The sequence below is a fragment of the Barbus barbus genome (assembly GCF_936440315.1).
Source record: "Barbus barbus genome assembly, chromosome: 42".
In the NCBI taxonomy this organism is placed as follows: domain Eukaryota; kingdom Metazoa; phylum Chordata; class Actinopteri; order Cypriniformes; family Cyprinidae; genus Barbus; species Barbus barbus.
In genome coordinates, this window is record NC_136720.1 from 15,886,129 (window position 1) to 15,913,198 (window position 27,070).

Consider the following 27,070-nt stretch of genomic DNA (forward strand, 5'->3'; position numbering starts at 1 on the left):
GATACCCGAATAGCTGTCTCAATATATTTACTCAGTCTGTGTGTCAGATTGAGCCATAAGATACATTAATTACAAGGAGACTCTCTCCAATCGCTCCAGCTGCTCATTTGTGGTCAGGAATGAGCAGCAGAAAATCATTGAGTTACACATAGATTACAAGTTCATGTTACATATAGGCTATATTATGTTAACATAATTCTGATTATTTATGCTAACATGTTCTATAATCTATGGTGGCCTCAGAGACCAAACGAGGAGCATCAGGGGTCAGACCAGAGTCCATGTGACCTGTGAAACATTATTCACATAAACTAGAATCGAACTCTTGAGTAGGACTAGGTTTTCAAACAAATTTCTGAATAGATATGTACAATATCTATGTATGGACAGCTTCTAAATTGTAAATGTATTATGTATGTACAAACTAGATGCTAAAGTGTACAACGTAAGAACACAGAGAGGTAATTGCTCGTCACCTCTAAGAGAGTCCTGGTCCTGCCCCAACATAGACATATCCAAAGGCTATATGTTGGGACCTGACCCAGTGTCTGATCTCTGGGCCGCTGAGAGCGCCCCTGCTGAGCTCCTCATGGACAGGCCAGAACTGGCACGAGATTCCTCAGAACTGAGACAGAGTGAGGGAAAAGAGGAGAAAGAGAGAGATTAAGAAAAGTAAAAAGAAAGTTACAACATCAAACCAGCTCGCTGTCAGTAATCGGATTATGATCAATGATATGGACATAATAGAAACAATATATTTATATACTTCACTTTGTCTCTATTTACCTGCCACAATAATGTAATGTCTCAAATTATATTAGATTTTTTTCACAGTAAATATTGATGTAATTTACAATTTTTAAATTGGTAAATTCATCAGCATATCATCTACACTATAGTTAAAAAGTTTCGGGTTGGATTTTCTTTATTTTTGAAAGAAGACTCTTATGTTCACCAAGGCTGCATTTATTTGATTAAAAATACAGTAAAACCATACTATTGTCAAATATAAAGTGCTTATTATAACACAATCCTCAATTCAGCTGAAAACAAAATTCCAAATAGCAACAAATATATGGAAATGACTTATTCTCTATAGGACTCTGTTAAGAACACACACACACATCAGTGCTGAGTAAACAAATGTCTTAAGACACCCATTAAAACAAGTTTTAATAAGTTCTGATTGGCATCGGATATTTTTTTAGAGAGTTGGCATTGATCTCTTCACAGATATCCCATGATTCCACTGCCTGCATTTTCAATTGATTTCATAAACAGCACAGTGCAATTCATAACTAGATTACAAAGTAACAAACTCCAAATGCATATTGCTTTTCCCCGGTGGATGAGAAACAAAAAGTAAGTTTAACACAATTTGGACTAGAACATTAGTTTTGCCATTTTTTTTCCCTAGCTAATAACCAAACGGTGGTGCACCGCGCAGGCCGGGCCGCTCTATAAGTCTCCCAGGATTCCTCTTAATGAGCTAAATTACAGTGAATTTAAATATATTGGGGACATGCATATTTCACAGGAGTAGTCTTGTATTTCCTTGCCTGTTTAGAGTCCCAGAGCTCATACACGGGAGAGGCAAAAGCACCGATAGTCATAAATCTGCATTAATGTGCTCCAATGCATACATCTTCCAGATGGCCTGGGGCATGTCAGCTACCTGAATGCTTTAACTTTGAGCTGGGAATGAAAACTTTGATATTTGAGCCTGGATGTGTGTAAAATGGAGATGGAGGTTATAAACATAAAGGGAGAGGCTACAAGATAAAACACGTCCTGGGAAATGATGTACACACAAGGAGAGGGCTTTGGGGAAAGGTTAATTGTTTTGCTGCTCTGAGGCCAGAGGTGAAAATGTCAAGGTGTGTGTGGCATACCTGCTGTCCTCATCAGGGTCAGGAGCGCTGAGGCCAACAGGACGCATTGGGGAGGAAGAAGGGCCGGGTGGAGGCTGGGACTGAGAGGTTAATGATGATGGAGCTGTGGGTGTACTTCTATGACACACACACAAACAGTATCAGTAAAGCACTATAGTCAAGTCAAGTCAAGTCACCTTTATTTATATAGCGCTTTTAACAATGTAAATTGTGTCAAAGAAACTGCACAATATCAAAAAAGGAAAATAGTGTGTGAATAATGTTATTTAAAGGCATTTCATTATTGAATTCAGTGATGTCATCATCCAGCTCAGTTCAGTTTAAATAGTGTCTTTGCAATCAGGTCGACGATATCAGCCTGTGGTGATGCTTTTTGCTGAGGAGACCAAATTTGGGCATTTTATACAAAAACACAATAGCTTAATCTAGGCTATTTAACTGTAGCTATGTAAAACTAAATACAGTAACTAAAAATTTAATGACTAAATACAGTATTGAGTTATCAAAAAAAAAACATTGAAATTTGTCACTAGTACTGAAATATTAGCAAAAAACATTTCAACTTATAATTTAAGCAAGCTATTTGCAATCAAAATCTCAATTAATCAAAAATACGGTAAAACAATAATATTGTCAAATATTATTACATTTTAAAATTGCTGTCATCTATTTTAATATTTTAAAATGTAACTGATTCTTATGACAGCAAAACTGAATTTTCAGCATCATTCCTCCAGTCTTCAGTGTAACATGATCCTTCAGAAATCATTCTAATGCTGAAATGATTCGGTTACTTTTATAACCAGTTGTACTGCTTAATATTTTCGTCCATTTATTTGGAATATAAATAATTTGTAATATAAATGTCTAATGTCATTTGAGCAGCTTAATGCATCCAAACCTTTGAAAAGTAGAGTATCCAGCATTTATGCATAATATTTATGCGTATTATTTATAAGCATATTATAGAAGTAGAGAGTGTTGCATCGTTAACTTTGCAATGAGTTAATGCTAAATTCTCTTGGAATTATTATTTGTGTGGTGTGCAGAGTTGCTGCTCATGAAAAACATTACAAATCCGTCACTTTTGAGGTTGTGCTTGAGTTTGCATGGTGGCTTAGAAGGTAGATGCCTTTGCAGACGCCAAGCCAATATTTTGGGGGTGGAACAGTGATCTTCTCTCATTGTTAGTCACAGTCTTTGGGTGATCAAAGTCGCTAAACAGTCAAAGTTATGTTACCTCTGAAACTGCTCAGCATAAGCACCAGGACTCTTCCCGCTCAGAGCTTCTCGAATCAGCTGCTGGCGTCTGTGATTGGAAGCCATTTCCTGTGGCGTTCACAGAAATATTGTGCTTGCAGTGTGACTGTTCATTTCATCCCTATCTGCTATTCCTGGCCAAGATAGCTTCTGTGGATTATATCAAGCCAATAATCGTAAAAATAACAGAATCTATAACTCTGACTTACTGCAGGAGTCTGCTGAGGGGTTATCTGGGCCTGGATTTTGTTCTGGTAGTTTCTGCTGTAGGAGTCCATGAGGTCAGTGGCCTCTTTCGTGTTGGCTGCCAGTAACTCGCCAGTTGTGTCTACAACAGTTGTCGTTAGGGCACTCGGCCATCATGAACAGATGTCTGCTGTGGCTGCAGCAGTGAAATGCCATAGCCACACACTGAGTACAACTATTTACAACTATATTCTTTATAATCCTGTCAAAGTGCCCCGCAGACAAAACTGACTTCATGTAGAGGCCCCAAGAAATTAAACTGGGAGTTTTGTGGCCTTTAGTTTAAGTCTGTTATTCTGTAGATGCTAACAAAATGTTAGTAAAAATGACAAATAAATACAATAAATAAATAAAGATAAAAACTCTGTAAAATCTGAAATAAATAAATACACTTTAAATTTTAAAATAAATCATTGTAATACTTTTTCAGTTATGAAATATCAGCAATGAAAAGAACATGGTGCTTGTCAAGCAATATCATTGGGTTTTAGTGTATGGCAAAGTGGGACTGTGAAAGCTCACTCGTGGAGGTGTTGTCAGGTGTGACTGAGCTGCTGTCACCTCCTCCTCCGTGTTCCTCTAGACCCAGGTACTCCTTCACTGTTTTAAAGTCTGGTAGGTCTCAGCACGATCGTCTGATGAGCAAAATAGAAGGGAGGCATTTGAAGAAACAATCGCGTTTCCATAAAAAAAACTGAATAAAACTTCAGCTCAGCCTGATGAGGCAGGTAAAAAAAGTTTCATTGCCACTTAATCTGGAATACAATACAAGATTTTTGCTAAGATTTTCCCCCAATTTACAGTCTGAGCAAGTTGACACTAGTTGCTGAAAGTCAGAGCCAGTCTTCTTAAATGTCATGTAGTGTATTCCAGCATTTAGGGTTTTCTTACAATTCACAAAAGGAAATAAAAAGTATACTCCTATAGATATATAGACAGACAGTGTAACTGACCTTAATGGGTTAATAAAAGTTTGTTACCACGAGGGTTGATGTTGTCAAAGAAGCCAGGTGATTCTCTGTTGATTTTGGCATACAAATCAATACGAGACACGGCTGTTTCCATCTGAGCGTTGCTGTAGAATCCTCTTGCTTTCAGAAAGCAGACATAATTGTCAACAACAGTGGGGATCAGCAAGACGTAACGGGGCTCAAAATAAGAGTTCTTCAAACTATACACTCCCTGTATTGGAACAAACACACAAAAACGTTCAGCAGAATTAGCTGCTGTGGCATTTGACCCAGTTTTGTGCTTGTTCAACATGATGGAACATGTTTTCTTGATAGTATGCTGTACCTCTAGTTCCATATGCACACAGCAGGCAAGACCTTCGCGAGCCACACGCTCAATAGTTTCCTGCGACAGGCCATACCAATGTCCTCCGTACTGCATCGCCTGGACTAACTGACCCTGACAGTGCGAGAATAAAACTGAAAGACACTGTAAATGGAACATGATGCCATAAAGCTCAAATTCATTTTCTGAATGGGCATCGTCATGGATGTTCAGCACAGATTCACTGCAGAATGACCTGAACTCTTGACCTTTAGGCTGCAAGGGAACATCGTTCTTTTCACACAGACAAACCTTTGACCCGTGTTCAACAGCACCTGGGTCCATTTAGCCGCTGCAACGCCGAAGTCGCTCCTTGTCAAGCTTTTACTCACACAAAGCAATTCTCAAACACATGTTTTTACATCTCTGGTCAAGGTGGTTTTAAAACATGAGTACAAATCCCAACTGTGCTCTAATCCTTTACTCTATTTGCTTTCACAGGGCCAGAGAAAAGTACCAAGGAGCCTTCACGTCTGCAGAATGCCGACACACATCTGTGTCGTGTGATATTGGTAGGGGAGGTTAGTCTGTAAAACTCTATTCTTGTCTCTTTCTCTGCTCTGGAGGCATAAGGTTATAATCACACATCAAAAGGCTTCCTTCCAGCCTCTATCAATCAATAACATTGGACTTATATAGCAACACTTAAGAGCTAAAGAGATAGTGGTGGCACAGACTAGGTGTGCACTCTCTCAGAAGCACCTGAGGGGCCTGGGGAAAAAAAATCTAGGGCGAATTCTTTCCCCTCATCACATTTTTGGCATGTCATTGCTTTATAGACCAATATGGCCTGGGGAAGTCTGTTTCTGCAGATGAATGGGCATAAAACCGTAACGCAAAAATCTAAATATGTAGGGTAGGCTAATGAGTAAAATACTGCCAAAGTAGATCAGAATATGATAAAAGTCTGGACAGAGAATTACCATTTGAATCATGTTCTGGAATTCTTCCTCAGTGACAAAGTGATAGTCGGATCCATCCTCTTCCCCATAATCGGGCCCCCTGGTGGTGTGGCAGGCACTAAAACAAACAAATCAATTAAAGAAACTAGGACTGCACTATTGAAATATATATTGAGATATGGCTTAGTGTGTTTACCATATTGCAAAGGCTGCAATTTAGTTAAATAAATATGCTGAGTTTCACTCTGAAAACAACAACGCATATACAGTATTTATTTGCAGGCAAACTGCCAAAATAGTAAATGCTTGATGGTTTAACATTTGCTAATGAAAAAATTAAGACATATATAGTACTACAAAATTATTATTAATAAACCATTTTACAATATTTTGTTATTTTACACTAAAAAATAATTTTGAAATATATTTCTTATTTTATTCAGTATATTTATTTAATCATAATATTAATAATAATAATTATTATTTTATATTCATACGGAATGGGTAAAAAACAGTGGAAATTCAGCCTATGAAAAATCAAGTGAAAAGTTTTCCTGAATCATTAAGCCCCAAAAGGATGGTTCACACACACACACACACAGTAATTTTTTCCCAATAAAGTGCACATTTTGAACAAAATTACAATCACATAATGATATTTTAGTGACTTTTATAATGCACTCCAAACTGCTACTTACCCATAAGCGAAATAGTCTCTGAATTCCTGGCAGAGCTTATGGGCTATTTCCCTCTTCCCACAGGCCTGCGGGCCAGTGAGGACCAGCATGGGGTAGGGAGCATCCAGACTGGGGAGAGTACTTGTGGAACAACATGTGAAAATGCATATTAGCTAATGCTGTTGTTGTGAACCGTGCTATTGAACTTCCTGTGAGTTCAACCATGTAGTTTATAGCGAACTGGGTGACTTCAAACAGCCTCGCTACACAGCTCCAGATTCATTTTAGTTCACACCTGAGCACTGTGAGTGGTTTGAAGGGCTTTCTGCTTGAGGGAAGTGGCCTTTGTGGACTAGACAGGCTCATAAAATGAAGAGAAAAGTGGATCGAAAAATCGTACCTGTCAAAAATAACCTGAGGTTGCATGAGCTGGTATACCAAGTGGGTCATGTGATCTCTGGCTGCGATCACTTCCAGAGGAGGGACGTATCTGTTCACAGCAGACACCTGAAAATGAAAGACAGGAATGGGACTCACTACTCAACCCTGACACAATCATTCAAATATGTGCTTTATTTTCCGACAAACTTTCAGAGCTTTCAAGTTACTTTCAAGTTCTTTTCTATTCAGTTCAGCCCTTGAACATTGAGCACTTGACTTCAACCAGCCAGAAAATGCTGTTCAAAATGTTTTCTTTTTTTGTACAAAAATAGGCTTCCTCCATCTCAAAGCTATAAACAGCTCTTTTTAGAAACTAAAGATGTAAAGCAATCATTCCTTCTACTCCAGATCACACAATCACCTTCTCCTCTGCAGTTACAGTGTGTTGATCCAGAATTATGAGGTGCTGAAGGAGGAATATCACAGCTAGTCTATAGTCATCCTGGTCCTGCAAGAAAGTATTTGGCATTAAGTATAAGGTGATGACATTAGGTCCAGTATTGTGGTTCTGAGATGTTTATGGTGCCCTCACCTGCACTGGGTTTCTGAGGAGATTCATTTCTCTCAACAATATCAGGTCGTGCATATGTGCGGCCTCCTTTACGTCACTGATCTGATACATGAAGAACAAAAAAGTGAATTATTTGTTGAGTGAAATATCTAGCCTGATGCCGCATATACACTCTCAGAACTTCAACAACTTTCCACTGGGGCAGAACCCTCAAAGGGAGATCTGTGTACCTTATTTACCACAGTTTATCAATTTCATAGTAGTACTTTAAGGCTATACATATAAAGTACTAATTTCAGTAACACTTTAGAATAGGGAACACTTATTCACAATTAACTACGACTTTTCCCTCAATTAATTCCTAATTTGCTGCTTATCGATAGTTAGTAAGGTAGATGTTAAGTTTAGGTATTTGGTAGGATTAGGGATGCAGAATAAGGTCATGTAGAATAAGGCATTAATATGTGCTAAATTAGTACTAATAAATGGCTAATATTCTAGTAATATGCATGCTAATAAGCAACTAGTTAAGAGACCCTAAAATAAAGTGTTACCCTAATTTCTGGCAGTTTTTTACTTTTGTTCTATTTTAGACCTTTCTAACTACTTTCACTTGGTTAAACTGGTGTGTTATGCTCTGAGGTATAACTTTAGAGGCATTTGCATAACATAATACGACAGGAATTTGACAGCTCCTTTACCAGATTGCTCTCAAGGTTGATGTTTCCCAGAAGATAGAGGTTTTGGAGACCCGAGAGGCTTTGAATCCGGTTACAGGACAAATCCAGAACCTGCAGGTTGCGCAGAGTCTGGAGATTCTCAATCTTCTGTATCACATTCCCCCTCTTAAAAAACACACATATATACAATTATTTCAATGAGGTAAAGGACAGTAAGTCAAAAGCTCTGCACATGATCTGCAGGCCCTTTCTGTCTGGCTGTGGCTGCGTGATTGACAGGTGAGCTCAAGTAATTCAAGGCTGATGGGTAGGGACTGACAAGCGAACATCTGGTAAGATGTAGCGAGTGCATATCAATGAACGAGAGGCTTTTCTGTACAGCTTATGCCCGTCTCACATCACTTTCCTAGCCCTTGAATTAGGTTTAAAATCAGGGTGCAATCGTTATGGTTGGGGTCAGTGTTATTATAGTTGACTGGAACTAAAAAGCATTAAAAATTTGTTTTAAATAAACTGAAATAAAATATAACAAACTAAAACTATAACAAAAGGCAAACTAAAACTGCAATAAAAATGAATAAAAATTATATAGACATTTAAAAAACAATAATTAAAAAAAATGAACAAAATCACACATTTTAAAACAAAATCACACAACAAAATTACTAAAACTAAAATAAAATGAAAACAGAAAATACAAAAAATAAAAACCAAGTCTATATATATATATATATATATATATATATATATATATATATATATATATATATATATATATATAAAACTATAATATCTCAGTGATGCTAAAATAACACTGGTCGGGGTCTTGATCTTAATTGGATTCAGCAAACAAACAAACAAAAATAAGGTAAAAACAGCAAATCTTTAACATTAATGATTTTCCACAGATTACAAAAAATAAAATAAATAAAATAGTACGCATATTTCACAACACATCAGTGTCGAGACTGTGCAGGCATGCACTGAAAAAATTCTTCACTGAATTTACAAAAAAATTGTAAGGTAAGTGGTTGCAATCAATTTGTTTTAGCTACATTTAAATAAACAAATTAAATGTAGCTAAAATAAACTGATTGCAACCACTTACCTTAAAAAAAATTTAATAAATTCAGTGAATAATTATTTTCAGTGGTTCATGACCTTACACTGAAAAATAATTATACTAAATTGTTTTAAGGTAATTGACTGCAATTAAATTAGATTAGCCAAATAAAAATATGTTGAAAGTTAGTAAACTAAATTTATTTAAATATAGCTAAAATAAATTGATTGCAACCACTTATCTTAAAAAAATTAATTCAATTAATCTTTTTTTTCAGGATGTAAATGTACAGTAAAAGGAGAAACTGAATTTCAAGAAAAACATCCTAGGTTAACCAGTATTTTTGGGAACTCTAGCAATGAAATGGGTCAGAATGACCCACAACCTAATGTGAGGGCCAGAAAGATTCCAGCTTCTAAAGCATTGGCCTTATAATAACCTCATGCCTGGCGCAGAACAGCAGGGAACGGCAACCACGAGGGGCTCTGGAAGCCCCAGAACCAAAGTGTGATGGGTGTGAGAGGAACAGGCTGACAGGTGCACACTGTTCAGGGTCTCTGAACAACGGGGGGTGGGGGGGCAAGTTCAGCGTGTGAGAGAGTTTTTTCGTTTTTTTTAACAGGGTCCAGGCTCTCTCATGCCAGCAGCTTGGCCTCGTGGGATGTGGACACCAAAGGACGCGGCACTGCTGACGATGAAGAATCTCTTTGATAAAGGACAGCATAAACATCCTTCAGCTGAGTGGCAAAGGTCTGGTGGCACGCTGGCCTGCCATATGGCGGGCTTCAACACCAGGCTTTGTTAGATTTTCTGAAAAGGCTGGAGCTTAATCATGCATACTGTCTGAAAAATACACAGTTAGGGGATGGTTTGGGAAAAAAAGAATAACTGTCAGTGGCATCAAAACGGTGCCAAAACAAGAGGCTGTAGTGTTGCCCACACGTCCACAGACAGAAAGCGTGGTAACCTTTCTAAAAGTGTCGACACAACAACATAATCTGGAAGAGGATAACAGGTGACGGGGAGATACTATGGGTGAGCAGAAAAATATGTCAACAGGTTTTGCAGGCTGACGTTAATTAATCCAACGGAGACTCGTAAACACTTTGAGGAAAGACAGGAAAGACCTCTCATTTCTGCATTCCAGTCTCAAATTAAAATCAAGCGTGATTACATTTATTTATCGCCCCATCATGAAGAGACATATTTTCCCAGACAGAAATTAACATTTTATAGTTACATATTCAATACCTGTCCTGCCGTACCACTGTTAATTTCTCACCTCAAAACACACATTAATTAATCTGCAAACCTGCTCTTAACAAGTAAATATTTCATGAAATACATTCATATTTTATACTTCTCTGCACTTATTAATCATCAGGAATAAATTAGCTGTGCTAAATGGGTGTTGCTGTTATAAATGGTGAGTGTGTGTTTGTGTTTAGTACCAGGTAGAGCTTTCTGAGAGGCAGATGGTCCAGACCCCTAATGCAGGAGATGTTGTTATGGGCCAGACTGAGGTGTGAGAGCCTTTTGCACTTTTCCAGCCCCCTGATGGCACTAAATGAATTATCTGAACAGCAAGGCACAGTCAAAGAATGTTTCATACACTTGTTTTTAACAAGTCAATAGTTTAAAGTCCACATGAATCAGCTAAGTTACTTTTATTAGACACCCTTAGCTATTAAAATTTTTGGTTGATGTCACCGATCCCTATTTTTCTACCAACATGCTCCATTTTGGTATGTGACACCCACTTTTCCCGCTCCAATCGATTCCCAAAATCAATGGTGCATTCCATTTGTACTCGGATGTCTTGCCAGTAGGTCACACTTTAGTTTGGGGACCAATTCTCACTATTAGCTAACTATTAACTATAACTTGCCTCAATAAACTCCTAATTTTATCAATAGTTAATAAGATGGTTGCTAAATTTAGGGTTTAAGCTAAGTTTAAGTTTTTATCAACTGGTACTGCTAACAATGGAGGCATCCATCTCAGTTTTCTGACTTTTGTACAAGAATGCAGTCAACTCAGATATGATGCCATTCCCAGCTCCGACATCCGACTTCTGAGGTAAATATATTTTCAGTTTGAATAGCCTGTTTTTCTTAAGGATTCAGTCAAGAATCAGTTTGGTCAAAGAGGAATATGCAGAAAGATCCTTCATTTCTGACATCTGGTTGTGTGAGAAATTTGCCTCCTGTGGTAAAAAAAAAAAAAAAATAACAGTATGTGAGAGACAAACATCAGTAAAAAAAAACCAAAAAAGAAAAAATGAGGGGGAAAAAGTTTGGAACCTTAAATTACAATAACCTTTATTAAATGAGTAAAATTAATATATATGTTTTTTGTTTTTAAGTAAAAAAGGTAAAACACATCTAGCTTTAATTAACAGAAAAACATCTCTCCAATGAGGTTCATTTTTCATTCACTCTTGCATAAGATATTTGAACCTCACATGACATCACATTATCCCCTCTGTAGTGAATTGAATCACCTTGAGATTTTGTGGCGGCTGGAATCCAAAGAAATCGGTGAGTTGGTTGTGGGAAGCATCCAGTATGATGAGGTGTGGCATGTGACTCACGCAGGATAGATCTACCAGTCACAAAACATTAGGCAGAAAGAGCAGGAGAAAGATGGATGACAAGCATCTGCACAGCTGAGATTATTTAACCCGCTACCAAGCAATCATGAAGGGCACAGATGGAAAAAAAAATCCAGCAAACATTTTCAACAAGAGGATATTAGATAAAATATCTACATTAGTGGAAGACAAATATGAGGGGGTCTGAAACATGACAGCAAATTTAATTTCACCATATAGTTTTCTTGCAAAACAAACATTAAACTGGTGTAAACCTACCTTTGATTTTATTGTAGGGAAGCTCTAGCTTTTGTAGATAGATGTAATTGCATAAAATGGAGACATTTTTCAAGTCTCGCCCCTGTGGCCAAACACAATCAGAAATTCAGTTAAGGTGCCAATAAAATGTCATCCGGTAAAACCCTGAAACTAGAGGAGATTATGACGCATTAGAAAAAGGATGTAAACTAATTTGGAGGCCACTTCTGTCTCTCTCTCTCTCTCCAGCAAAGTCATGCAACTAAACAATATCAGCGGTTCCGGAAAAATATATATTAGTATTCTCCCCCGGAGCTCTGTCGTGTAAGCCTGGGAAATTTTATATGGAAAATATCAATTGTTGCATAGTGATGTAATGTGTGTATGTGTGTGTGTGTGTGTGTGGATCACGCTGTGGAGAGCAAATGCTCCCACAAGGCCAGTAAAACCACTCACATTGTGGGGAGTGGGGACCAGCCGACAGAAATCAGCTTAATAAACATACTAAATAATGTCTTAACCCATTTAACAGACAAAACAGCTAGTGACTGTTTTTGCTTTATGCCTATATTGTTTAATAAAAATCAATCAAATATAAATTAACATTTTTTACAATCAGGCATTTGAGGGGAAAAGAGGAATGATACAAAATAAACGCAATCTGTAATTTTATCATCTGATTTCAGCTACTATTCAAAATGTTGCTCTAAATGTTATAACAAGCGTAACAATAGTATTACATCACTTGCTCACCAATGGATCCTCTGCAGTGAATGGGTGCCATCAGAATGAGAGTCCAAACAGCTGATAAAAACATCACAATAATCCACACAACATTAAATAACGTCTTTGTAAAGTGAAAGGCTGCATGTTTGTAATAAATCTATTATTATCAGCTGTTTGGACTCTCATTCTGACGGCACCCATTCACTGCAGAGGATCCATTGGTGAGCAAGCAATTGATGTAATGCTAAATTTCTCCAAATCTAAACAAACTCATCTAAATCTTGGATGTAAATTTACAGCAGATTTGTATTTTTGGGTGAACTTTTTAATCTTTGGATATTACTGTATATGTCCAGTACCAAATATGGTCATGTGACTGTTTACAAAAGCCAAAATATACACATTAAATCAAGACAGACTGATCGTTCATTTACACTTGATAAGTGTGTAAAATACAGCCTTCTTTTAGACAATTTAAACTCAAAAGGAAATTTTGGTAAAATGGGTTAATGAATATGTAAAATGCATAAAGCTTTGTGTGAGGGTTTTGTTTAATGGATAGAATTTTTTTTATCAAAATATAAACAATACAAGTCGATGGAAATCCCACAATAAGACAAAAACAACTACAAATGTGTGTGGATCACTCACTGGCACAGAGAGGCATAGGTAAGTGTGCTGGAGTCCGGTAGCTGACTGTCCCAGGACGGACAGGCATTTAAACACCTCGTCCTCCGTTAAGTCACCATCATTCTTCATTTCATATAAAGAACAAAGTACGGAAACCACAACGATTTAAATGTTGGCTACATTGAGTGAAGTGTCTAAGAAAGCGATATCATATTACGAGTAAATAGTCATGTTTGAGGGCTGTTACCTTCATTGTTGTTGTGTGTATTGACTGTATCATCTCTCTTCTGCTGCTGTCTCTATGGTCTCCAGTCTCCAGAGAGCAGCGCATATTACTGGAGAAAGGAAGGGATCTGACATGTCCAGCTTAACACAAAGGCCAAAGATTGATTATTTGACGACATTAATTACAAAAAAACTACTTAGACGCTAGTAAAAGAGGACTTTCTGTAAGAAGCTAAAATAACCTGGAGTTGCACTCGCATGACTGGAACATTTTATTTTACTTTAACATTATTTAAACACTATGCTTTGGCAATACACTAACAATTATCATGCCAATAAAGCACATTGAATTGAAACGCTACGATTCAGTTACAGCAAGCAGCTAAGCTAAGCTAAAAGTTCTTTTAAAACATGTTAATACAGATGTGTTCTCCCTGTATTGTTGACAGCACATTCATCAATTCAAATTCATCATAAACAGTGAATAATGTTCTTAAGTTAAATAAAAAACATACAGATGATCTCTATTAGTACAAATAGGATTGATAGTACAAACAAGTTCCAAAGCTTGTTTCTGTTATATTCATTTATTTTCATTTTGACAGAACCACTGGCCAAATTCACTTTGAATCCAGTAGGTTCAGAGGCTCCTCAGGATGAAGGACTTTTAAGCAATCAATTGAAATTTACAAGCATGTACATGAACATCTCCAATGTTATTAAAAGCTACACACAAAATACATACTAAAAATACACAAAAACAAAGGCATGGAATAGTGTTGCTCTGACATTAGATTGTGTTACAGTATGTCTAAATGAATTATAGTTGTACGGTATAATGCTAACAGGAGTGCTTGAGCCAGTCGCTTCATTTAAATTACATTGAGGACCCTGATAATGGCTTAAACAAACAAATCCACACACTTCTGTCTTTGCCTGTATCCATTTAGTAAGCTCCTCTTACTAGACACATTATAAGTAAGGCAGACATGACATTTTTAATGTCTAACCACTGCTCCAACACATCTACAACATTCACACACAACTCTTAATGTGCTAAGAATATGAAAGATCGTCGCTGTGTTCCTCTCTGTGGCAACCTGGTGGCAATTATTGATTCGAGTGGTTGAGTCATTTTGATGGATTGCTCGGGTGGCTTCCTGCTTAACGCCTGTGTTCTGTATCGATGGCTTTCTCTCTTGCTCTATTCTTCACAATTAATTAACTAAAAATAGCCTAGAACAGAGCATGAGTGATCTGTGGGGTTTTGTGTCTGTTTGAACAAGGAATAAGAGGTTCAGATTCAACTTAAATCAGTCACAGTCGAAGGGCAGATAATGGAATATATCAACATCAAGGCTTAGAAACTCATTTCTTTACCTGTTTAAACAACCGGGGGTAATAGTAATGTCATAATGGCATCATTATGACTTCACAATCAATGACTGTCATAATTAACAACAACATGTGCACACAATTATACCTGAAACAAGTAGGGAGAAATTTAAGCTGAATAGAGTTAGCAAATCCTATTTCCTCTCAAGCAAAAAGAACAAATCAACAAGCGACAGGCAAGGGGTTTCTTTTTTTCCCTGATAAAAAAGCCTGGCGTTTTAATCTGGCATCTGTTATTCCAGGCACAGGCTTCGGGCCAGGCAGAGAGAGACGGATGCAGGAAGATTTTATAATTGAGAGCAGAGGTTTGATAAAGTAAGAAAATGAGACGAAAATGTCCCCAAGCCACAATGAGAGAATCCGTCCTCTCGCTCTGAAAGGTGTGGCCTGATTTAACCAGAAAAGATACAAGGGATTCATTTATTAGAACATGTCTGTGTGTGCAAAGCCCTGGACAGAAATGTATCTTACAAATATTGGAAAGCAAGGAAATGAAATGAAACCACTTTAATGTTTGCTTGAAAGTGTGACTTGACTCAAAGCTTGTGACAGTAACGATTGGCAGTAACGTGGACCTTTTCAGAGCATTAATGGATGTAGTTTAAATGTGTGTGTCTAGACTGTAGTGATCTTCTTATCCTTGGTAGCCTGTTTAATGGCAGCCTGTTCGCATATGATCTCTTTGAGGCGCTGCAGCCGCATGTTCTGCACGGTCAGATCTCCCACGCCTGTCTGGCTGCGGTGGAGGAGACTCAAAGCATTGATGTACTCCAGCTCTGTGTAACGCACCCCTTGATCAACCACCAGGTTTAGCAGCTCGTCGGCTGTATTATACAGCATCTCATAGTACTGCCTGCAGAGAAAAACACAGAGAGAGAAAGAATAAACGAGTTGCTGTTATTTCAGAGGGTGCCATTCAAGGTTGTGAAAGTGTTGCTGAACTTATTATAAAATATACTGTTGCTTAAAATAATTTAATATATAAAATTATATTTATATAATTTAAGCATCATATATAATCATAAATTTATATATATATATATATATATAGGGTAAATGTACCTATTAAGCTCACAAAAATCTACATTGAGACATTTTAAGTGCACAAGATATTGGTTTCGGTACAAAAAGTTATGTTAAAATAAAATATTAATCTCTCGCATAAAAATATATAATTTAATTTTAAATGGCAAAAGAATTTTGATTAAGATATACATCAATAAATGCAAAAAGTCTGGCTGTGCTTAATGGGTACATGGGTAAACTGTGTGTGCTATTGCCCTACACCTAAACTTAGCCCTCACAGGAGACTTTGTGCATTTTTAGATTTTCAAAAAAAACACCATTTAGTATGTTTTTTTAAGCCTTTTGAACTACGGGGACATAGGCAGTGTCCTCATAAACCACCTTCATATTGTAATACCTCTGTCATACCCATGTCATTATACAAATTTGTGTCCTCATAAACCACATAAACATGCACACACGCACACACATTAAATGTCAAAAATATACTAATATAAAATATACTTATAATTGTCATTAACCACTGTTTTCTTAAAAACACTACAATGTAATTTAGAATATTAATTGGGAAAAATAACTACATTTTACAGCTACAACTCTGTAAGAGCAATATACATTTAAAAACAATTTTACCTGAAATAATTGCATAAGGTCAAAAACATTTTAATTTATTATATTCAATCCATTTCAACACCTGAAATGATAATTTTATAGAATGGAATTATAAAAATATCATTCTGAAAGTAAAGTAAAAACCTGTTAACAATGTCACATTGGTGTTTGCAGAATAAAATAATATAGAATAAATTAAAGATATTTAATAAATATATTTGTATTTTTCGTACTACAAAATATTATTAGTAAAATAAGTATTTTTGTCAAAATATTTTAAGTATGTTAATTCCCATAAAAGAACACACATATACAATTAACAACATAATTTATAAATAAAACATAATGCAACAAAATGAAAGTTCTGTCAACAGAGCTGAAACTCTCTCACACTGGCCTTATTGTTCCTTATTGTGATGCTATGCATTCACAAAACATCAAACCATTTTTCCATGACCCCTTTGGCCCAAACATGCTGTTGACCAATGGAATGGAACAACATGCATTAAACATTAGACATAGTTCAAGGAGACCACTTACATATGAGTATGCATACACACACCCACAAAAAGGCCTTACAACTTCTATTTCTGCAGCAGAGGCACATTTGTAACAGGGGTGATAAGAGCTGAATGTGTTTTGACCCCATCAGAGCAGACGACTTCTCTGAATCTCTCTCTCATGCTGCATTACTCAGACACACAGAAAAGCCTTAGCCAGCAGGACTTTCTCTAACTCCCCTATCAAGCTGGCACACTCCTCCAGGTGCTCAGAGACTTCTGGCTGCACTCGAAATGAGCCGAAGAGCCCATTTCACACAAACTCTCGCTGTAAAGGTGCTCTGTACAGAGCAAACACTGGCAGAAACGGGCAATTTAAGTCTTTTCATGATGGAGCACATGTAAATTATAAAGACATGCCGAACATCATAGGGACTTCAGGTTATGAACTTCTGGAGGTATTAAACTTCTGAAGAACCATGGAGATGTTCCATGGCTGTGATTTCAACTATACTGCAAAGATAATCTACTGAAACAAGGTTATATGGTGCGTAATTTGTCACTTAGGATTTGTTCATGTGGCTTTTTGTCAAAAATTACTTATTCTAAATGATCGGACTGGACCTCCACTGTAAAGTTTTTTTTCAAAATTACCGGAGTGTCGGATATTGGATAATTGGAGTAAATTTGACCAGAAAATCTTTCTACTTTAAAATGTCATGTTCAATTCACTGTTATTTGCCTTTTTATTTTTACATTTTATGTATTTCTGAAATTGACTAGCAATTTCTAAATGTGAAAATTGTTTCAAAACCCATTTTATTCAGTGTCGTAGATGAATCACAATTTCACACTAAAGGAGGTTCCAGAGTCATATCTACAATATAAAAATATATATTTTTTATAAAACAAAGACTATTAGGGTTTTAAGAGACGATTCTATTTCAGTCTTTCATAATTTCACTTTTAATTCAATGTGTTACTTGCTATTTCTTTGAATTTATTTGGGAAATTTAATTGCAATTTCTGAATGAAAATAGTTTCAGTCATTTTCTTTCAGTGTTAGATGATAAAATAAATGTATATATATATATATATTAATGTATCACACAATTTTGCACTAAAGAAGATACCAGTGTCATATCTATATTGTAAAAATTATTTGAAGTTATAAATAAAAAATATTATTGGAGTATGTTTACAAGAAATCACTATTTAATTCTTTCAACTTTTAAATTTCATGTTTAATGCAATGTGTTACTTTCTGTTTCTTTGTAATTAATTGTGAAATCTCTGAATGAAAAATGTTTCTACAGCCAATTCTTTCAATGTAGTGATTTGAAGGTGGGCTCTTTTGACTTAAGACAGTAATAAACACCTAGTAACCACCTAGCAAGACCCTAGCAACCATCCAGAAAATCTAGCAAGATGCTAAAACCACTCAGCAACACCTTAGGAAAAGCAACACAGCTCAAATTTACTTCAGAAAGTCTAAAAAGCTAGTAGAAGTTGTTAGGCCAGCTTTACAGTCTACGGCCAATTTTACAGTGGATGCTGTTTTAAACATCTTCAGCAAGACTTTACTCCATTTCTTGAAGATTAGCAGGGAAATGTAACGGAAACCAAACACACGATCAGTCCACTGGCTGGAAATGGAGCGCTAAATGAAAGACAGAAACACACGCTCAAACATCTCAGAGATCTGCCGTCTTCTACTAAACCTTCTTGGAGAAAAAGGTTTTCTAAGTACTTGGAAATAATGGTGTTGCCCTTGCGCCTCTAAAATGCTGAGCTCTAATGCTGCAGATTAACACTAACATGAAAAATCAAGTGATCACAGCATATTCAGCCAGTAGAAAAATACAGATTCAACCCATAAGACGCTGAAAAGCTTGCCAAAAAATGTGAATGTGAGCACAAGTGCACCTGCAGGACAGAGAGAGGGCAGTTCCATTAACCCCCATTCCTCTCTGACACTGAAAAGACACAGCCATTTATAACAATCCTAACAGTACAGTGTCCCAGTAACCCTTCCTGTGCCAGGGCGTTAATCCACTAGACCTGGGCTGTCTGCTCATTAGAGCTCAAAACAGGACAGCCTCATATACAGCACTTTGTTTGACATGAAACAGCTTTGTTTTCCTAACACAAAAGATTAAAGCAAATCCAAATTTACCTGTTTAAATAGATAGTATGCTAAAAATGTTATTTTATCAGTATTAACACTCTTTCTTCCATGGAACATATATATAGTACTCTGCAAGCAATTTTATGGGGTCTTAAGCCAACATAAAGAGGGCAGCTGTCTATTTGTGTGCTTCTGTATGTTTGTTTGTTTGATTGGTGCGCCAACTATGGCATTCTCCACACTTCATTTCACACACATTTAAAAGCATTCAGGGAAATAGCGGCGAGTTGCTAATCTGATTAACTCGCCGTGGCTTTTAAGACCACCTCCTTTCCTCTCCTCTCCCAATCCTCTCTCCCATTAGAAGATAATAAAGAGCAGGAACTTCACACATAGAACCTGCACCTGTGTGTGTGTTTTCTGAGTGCCATTAAGTTTTAATTAGACTGTTTCTGTGTGTACAGTAGTGCATACAAAGGGTATTAAGCTAATTTATGATGCATGCGGTGAAAGACGCAGGGAGATGTATGTTGGCACGAAGGGAGACGGTGAAAAAAACTTAAATCAGCACAATTCATTTCCTACAATTTCCAGCATGTATAATATTAAAGCCATTAAGGGCTGCTTCTGTCAGCGCATTCACAGCAACACATTAGTTAGCAGCTGAGAGAGAGAGAGAGAGAGAGAGCAGGCGAGATGCCCAAGACGATCATCTCCATCAAACAGAACACGCATACTTGTCACCACAGTAACAAATGCCAATGCTTTCTCTGCAAAAGAGCATATCAGGCTTTCAGGACATTCCCTCATGCATGCTTGACAGGTCCGATTTTCCTGTTAATGGAAACATTTCGCAGACTGGCTGCTCTTTCATCAGTTGCTCTGTTCTAAAGTGAGGTGAGGCTTTGAGATGAGGTGGTCTGACCCTGGTCTACATATTAGAAAACACCTCAACAGAAAGAGTCCTGGGATAGAAAGTAGAACAGGCTCAAAAATGGTTTGTGGAGACTGTTACTGGGATGCTGCTGCAGTAGAAGTAGAGCTGGATAATATTTTTCAGCTTTCAATTAGATGAATCATAATTTCAACCCAATAGCAGTTAGTAAAAATTTGTAAGATCTGACAGCAATATAATAAAATAAAATAAAATAAAGTACTGTATAAGTATTTCAGAATGTAAAAGTGGAAAAACATTGCCAATATGTGCCAATATGTCAATATATAGTAATAAGCAGTAAAATGTATTTACATATATTTTACTACTTATTTTAAATGCAAAAAAGAGACTTCAGTAAATATTTTTGAGAGATGATGAAAATAAATTATTGAATTTATAGAACATATTCATTGAAATGGATATAAATAAACTGAAACCTAATTTTAGCGGGCAAATAAAAAGCACATTAAAATCACTGCAATAGTCACGATGTTGCCTAATTTTATAATGGCATCAAAAATCAATGCCATAACTTACATTTACATTACATTTACATTTAGCGGACGCTTTTATCCAAAGCGACTTACAAATGAGGACAATGGAAGCAATCAAAATGAACAAAAGAGCAATGATATGCAAGTGCTACAACAAGTCTCAATTAGCTTAACGCAGTATGCATAGCAAGGTTTTTTTTTTGTAAATTACATAATAAATAAAAAGAAAAACAGATAGAATATAAAAAGAATAGAGCAAGCTAGTGTTAGAGGCATTTTTGCTTTTGTTAATTGCATAATAAATAAAAAGAAAACAAATAGATGTAATACAAAAAGATTAGAAAAGATAGTGTTAGTATTTTTTTTTTTTTTTTTTTAAAGAAAAGATTTAGAAAAGAGAGTGCTAGAGTTAGAGGTCAAATAAAGATGGAAGAGCTAAGGACTCTGTACTGCTCACTGCTCGGATTGAGTTGGGCAGGTCATTCCACCAGGAGGGAACATTTAATTTAAAAGAACACTGGTTATTTTCATAATAGCTACTCAATGGTGTCCAATGGAAGTTAGATTTTCTTGGCATCTTATTATTGATGTAATAACAAATGAAGTAAAGAACATCATATAACTGTGAACAAATGTGAAAATACAGAGCAATACATCTAGATAAACACAACAAACAGATATGGAGAAAAGCCTCATGTGACTCGCACATGTGCAAACAGAAAGACCAATGAGCTGTCAAGTGCAGCTGTCGGTTTGTTTTGTGGTTATAGAGAGCGCAGTGCAGCCGCAGTGTAAACAGTCCAGGCCGTCACCCTGACTAAATGCCGTTTTTCCAGAAGCCTTTACAAATGGCCTCACAAGACAGGTGCTTTTCCAACAGCTTGACCTCTGACCCCTGCGTGTCAGTCAGCTAGTCTCTGAACTGTGAATTCCTAACAAATAATTTAGATTTTATACTGGAAGAAAGAGAGAACATGATCAGCATGGCTGGTCCTCACTGCAGCATATTCTGCCATTTAGAAAGAAAGAGAATGTCCTAGTGACATTTTTAGAACTTCCAGTTTTTTGTGTGCTGCTTAGGTGGTTTATCCAAAATAGATTCTTAAAAACAAAACAAACAAAAAAAATACTACAACTGCATGGAAAACCATTTCAGAATGTCTAAACTTTTCAGTTCTGTTTTAGAATTTAGTGCATGTCCTCAGGCAATCAGGGGTGCATTGCTAGCTAACTATGGCCACGTTCACACAGCAGCAGAATAAGGTTGTCAGTCCTGTATTTGAGTCCTTAATAAGGTTACATTCACACACAGTACAGTTATTTATGGGCGTGACAACCGCATTCTGTAACCGAACTCACCTGTAAATTTTCAGGACTCATAACCGCATTCTCGGAACACACGTGCTGTGTGAACGGAACAGGACTGGACAACTAGTTGTCTGTGAATGAGCTGCGTGTCATCTGAAAGTTTTAGATCCCGTCAGTTTTCCACCGGAGCCGCTCCCATCAGTTTTGTGTTCTGCGCGCGATTCAAATACTTTGCTCTCATTTGACTTCCGTTGCACGCTCATACAGACAGTATTCTAAACACAACTGTAAGCTGCTGTGTGAATGGGACATTTCGAGACTCACACCTGTAAAGAAAATGCGGCTGTCAATCCCAAAAACTGACCGTGTGACCGCCTATGGTATTAAGTTTAATTGAACTCTATTGGTAACGACGGAACTTGCGACCATAGTTGCTTTTGGGAAAAGCACCCTAGATTATAACTAATAATTTCAGCCAGTACTTGCCATTTTTGTGTACAATTTGCATCAGATGGTCTTAGTGTTGTGAAATAGTTGCTATTAGACTTTTCTATCCTACCCTTTACTGTCTGTTCTCCCATTGGCTGTTAGCCACATTACATAATTGCTTATTTGCATAAAGTTTAAAAACTTGATTAATTTGAGGCCTAACTACGTATCTACAAAATGTTGATTATTTAATTTTTTGAAAGAAGTCTCTAACGCTCATCAAGTCTGCATTTATTTGAGCAAAAACAATAGTATTTTAAAATATTGTGACAATTTAAAATAACTGTTTACAATTTTAATATATTTTAAATGCAATTTATTCCTGTGATGCAAAGCTGAATTTTTAGCAACCATTACTCCAATCTTCAGTGTCACATGATCTTTTAGAAATCATTATAATATGCTGTTTAAGAAACATTTCTTGTTATAATCACTATTGATTTTTTTTCAGTCAAAACTGGATCCTTAGATAAACAGAAAACTCAAAAGAACAGCATTTATTTGAAATAGAAATCTTTTGTAGCATTATTAATGCCACTTTTGAGCAATTTAATGTGAATAAAAGTTTTTTTTTGTTTTTTTTAATCTTACTTCAAATGTTTTGAATGATAATATATGCATCTACTTCAAACTGCGGATCATACAGATGTATAAAGAGGTTCTGGGATAGTTTGTCTTTATGCTATGACAGATTCTATATCCATTTCGCATCTTTAAATAATATACAGTAACACTGGAGTTAAAAACAGTTAAATACATTTGCTCACAACCAGTAGTCTCTTGCCAGGTCTGGGTGACGTTGATTAGACATTACTGAGGCACCTGCAGGACTCTGGGACATGGTCTGGCTCAGTCTAAGGCTGTGAGCAGATGGTGTGTGTATGTGTATGCGTGTGAGCATGTAGCGAGAGTAAAAGCACTCTGGTTTTGCTTGGGGACTGGACCAACACCATGCGCGCAAGGTCATTTAAATGAAAAACTACTAGTGAAGTTGTTTACTCCTGATTTAAACATCAAAACCTCCGGCAGTAGCCCTGCACACTCAAATTACACTGTTTGTACTCGCTTAAATAAATAAAAGTGCTAACTGCTCAATTTCACATTTTCAAGTATGCTTTCCCCACTGATGCCGTGTTTCTCATCACTAGATGGCACTGTGACCAAAGCCTGCCAAAGAACAGGAGCGCCGTTGGGTTTGGCCACTGCACTGCTCAGCTTTAACTCAAATCGATGGTTATTACTGTGTCCTTGGCCCAGTCGCCCACAGCAAGCATTCAGATGGGAGAGCGGCCAACGATTCCCCTTCTTCCTCATGGGCCATTCTCCATCTCCCAGCATCCACATATATGCCTCCATCTCTCTCAATGAATCCCTCAACACACTGGCATTTACACACACTCAAAGCTGAACAATGGTACAGCTGCAAGAGTCTAGTGTTATAGTGCTCCTTTATTATCTTGTTTATGAGGGTAATGCCAATGTATTCATAAGGGGTTTGCAGAGAGATGCTCTGCTGTGTGTGTGTATGAGGGGTCAATCAGAGGAGCCTTGATAAAGCAAACAATGTAATGTAATTCCAGTCACCACCTGTACCACCTATATTTGGTGATATTTATAAACTGAAACACCCCCCTAGTGTTTTAAACCTTTTCATTAAATGAAAGAGAATGCAAAAACTTTAACTATTTAAATTAAAATTATACATTTTATTAACTTGAAAACAAAATAAAATAATATAATAAAATTTTAGGCTCCTATCTGTTTGTGTTTATCTAGATATATTTATTTTCTTCTCTGTTCGTATTTATGTGATGTTCATTACTTCAATGTTATTCTAGGATCCTAGTTGCATCAACACTATATAAAAGGGTTAGTTCACCCCCCCCCAAAAAAATAAATAAATAAAAAATTCTGAGCCTTATTTGTTGAAGTAGTTATCTTTGTTTTCTTTGCACACAAAAAAATATTCTCATAGCTTCATAAAATTACGGTTGAACCACTGATGTCACATGGACCATTTTCATAATCTTTCTGGGCCTTGAATGTGTCAGTTGTGTTGCTGTCTATGAAGGGTCAGAGAGCTCTCAGATTTCATCAAAAATATCTTAATTTGTTTTCTGAAGATGAACGAAGGTCTTACGGGAATAACATGAGGGTGAGTAATGATGACAGAATTTTCATTTCTGGGTGAACTATCCCTTTAAGACCGTGTCTTAAGAACTAGTTTGACTAACTAGCAGTTAGCCAAGGGATAATCAGTCTTTTCACATTTAAACTATACAATTATACAACTGACTAGTCTTAGTAGTTTACGCAACCTGTGACAGAAATAAAAACTAAATGACAATTAACTAGTTGATTAGCGAGGTTGACTAATTTATTTAGATTTTTTCCACTTGTGTATCTAAAAGCAAGAACTTGTCTAATGTAAACACACTAAGAAATGTGTCCTCATGAACCCTCATGAAAAGCTTACTTGGGGTGTTCACACTTGGCATCTTTTTGACAAGAAAAAGTTGACAAGGGCGCTTTTTTAGTAAAAAAACAAACAAAAAAACCCCCAGTAGCGTTTTGGTTACAAATTGCAGCCAAGGGTGTCTTTTGTTGCTATAACAACAACTGCAACAGTAGCCTAGTGCTGTGTGCTGCAGAAATGTTGAGAAAGAGGAAGTTGGCTTTTGAAGTTAATGGAGGAGAATGTTTCTGGGTGCACGACATTATACAGGGAAGGAAACAGTATGGTGCTGCTTACTTCAATGTAGTCCAATAGTATGATGTCTATCTACCGGCACCTTCTCCATTTTTTCTTGTCGTTCTTGTTATGGAAACGACAGGTCTTGCTACTCGCTTGCAAAGTCCCTTTAAGGCAAGTCATGTCACTCGGCGGCCATCTTTGAAATGCCTCTCGGGCATGCAAGTGCAACTCCTATCACTTTGTATGGAGAAACATCAAATTCTCCGAAACTGTTCACTAAGCTTACGATTAGTGATTGCCACATTTGAAATCACCAATGAAATCCGACAACAACTGTGTCATAAATGTTGTTTCTTTTGCTCAAATAGCGTTATGAAGCTTATTTCTCAGGCCAGACCAGCCAGAAGGCGGGGCTTCCTGCGATTGATCGGCCATGTTAAGCATTGCATTTTCCCCCATTCAAAACTAGACAAGTGACACATCTAGGGTATTCTATAGTCTTTGTCGCTTGTCATTGGTCAGCTATCAAAAAGGCTCTTAACGTTGGGGGTTTTTGAAAGTTGAATTTTTTCAACTTGAAAAGACGCTCTGAGCTGTAGAAAAAGACAGATGGTGACATTTAAAAAAGCGCTCAGGATTTTTTTTGAAAACATGGTTTATTCCATAGGATTATGATACAAAACAGACACTGCCATCTTAAAAAAAAAAAACGCTGGGCCCTATCATACACAACAGACTTTGTGACTATCATATATAGTCAATAGACTATCATACACAAGCATGCAATGCAGCGCCAGGCCAACGAAATAGTTTTTTTGCTAGTTTCAGCCTGACGCAGTTATCATTTTCACGTCCAGCGCCACATTGTTTAAATAGCAAATGCTTTTGTGCGCTCATGGGCATGCTGGTCTGAAAACGAGATGTGTTCAGGCACATTCTTGGCACATTGCTATTTTGAGGTAACTGGAATAGACTACGCCATTGACCAACAAAAACCTGGTCTAAAGTCAATGGCACAGTATTTTTTGCTAATTACAGAGCGCGTTAGTAAAATGCGCCTACAGGCGGGTCCACGATGCGCATAGGGATGTAACGATTACCGGTTTGACGATAAATCATGATAAAATTCCCCACGGTTAGTATTACCGTTTCATATTTTAATTATCATTAAAACCGTATTCGATTACCGCGATCTGAACAACTGACGATAAATAAATACTGTCCATCATAAAGCAGAGTGTAACAGTGTCACGAGCGCACGGCAGCAGAGTTTCATTCTGAGTGAAAACAGGGCGGAAAAACTGGGAGGTTTTAAAGGAGTGCTGAGGGAATTATACAAATGAATATATCAGTGAATTAATTATATGAATGTACCTCTGAAGGATCTGACTTTCTTCAGAAACGATTCGATGGCATTTTGTTTTCATCTCAGCTCCATGTAATACCTAAAGGAAGTGTTCTTAAACACAATACTGCTTTGTTCACGGAGTTCACGGGAATCAGCTGTAATTCAGCTTTTCCATATAAAGCGCCACCTGCTGTCAGAGAGTGGATTTACAGACACTTATTTACATTCAGCCTGTGTGCAGTTTCTGTCTGGCCAAAAAACGTACCAAATTTGCATGCCCTGCTGTAAATTTTAACCGGTTGATGAAAAACAAGCTTATATGGATTCTATACATTTAAACAATTCAGATAAGCTATATAGAATTATTTATGGAGCAGATAAGTGGATAGAGAGTTGGACTTGTAACCTGAAGGTTGTGGGTTCGAGTCTCAGGTCCGGCAGGGATTGTAGGTGGAGGAGTGAATAACCAACATTCTCTCCACCCTCAATACCACGACTGAGGTGAGACCCTTGATCAAGGCACCGGACCCCCAACTGCTCCCCGGGCGCCGCAGCATTGGCTGCCCACTGCTCCGGGTGTGTGTTCACTACTATGTTCACTACTGAGTGTACACTTGGATGGGTTAAATGCAGAGCACAAATTCAGAGTTTGGGTCACCATACATGGCCACACACCTCCCCTTCCCCTTATTAATCAAT

The 27,070-nt window shown here is 37.1% G+C and overlaps 1 protein-coding gene and 1 pseudogene across 2 annotated transcripts in view; both read right to left on the reverse strand.

Moving 5' to 3' along the window:
- Positions 1-211: 211 nt before the first annotated feature.
- LOC306861854 (leucine-rich repeat and guanylate kinase domain-containing protein-like) lies at positions 212-13,343 on the reverse strand (annotated as a pseudogene). The gene is made up of 19 exons: positions 13,236-13,343; positions 11,880-11,961; positions 11,511-11,611; positions 11,132-11,213; positions 10,459-10,583; positions 7,966-8,109; positions 7,286-7,366; positions 7,115-7,201; positions 6,713-6,819; positions 6,334-6,453; positions 5,657-5,753; positions 4,695-4,808; positions 4,379-4,580; positions 3,921-4,033; positions 3,362-3,480; positions 3,133-3,221; positions 1,893-2,009; positions 477-625; positions 212-288 (listed from the first exon to the last, which is right to left on the reverse strand). The product of its transcript is annotated as a leucine-rich repeat and guanylate kinase domain-containing protein-like (transcript).
- A 670-nt stretch (positions 13,344-14,013) lies between these two features.
- The window catches only part of LOC306861585 (exocyst complex component 4-like), a 129,254-nt gene continuing 116,197 nt past the window's right edge, over positions 14,014-27,070 (reverse strand). The window contains exon 18 of the mRNA XM_079403950.1: positions 14,014-15,687. Within this exon, the coding sequence (XP_079260076.1) occupies positions 15,450-15,687 (238 nt within the window). The 3' untranslated portion in view covers positions 14,014-15,449. The remainder of the gene's footprint in view (positions 15,688-27,070) is intronic.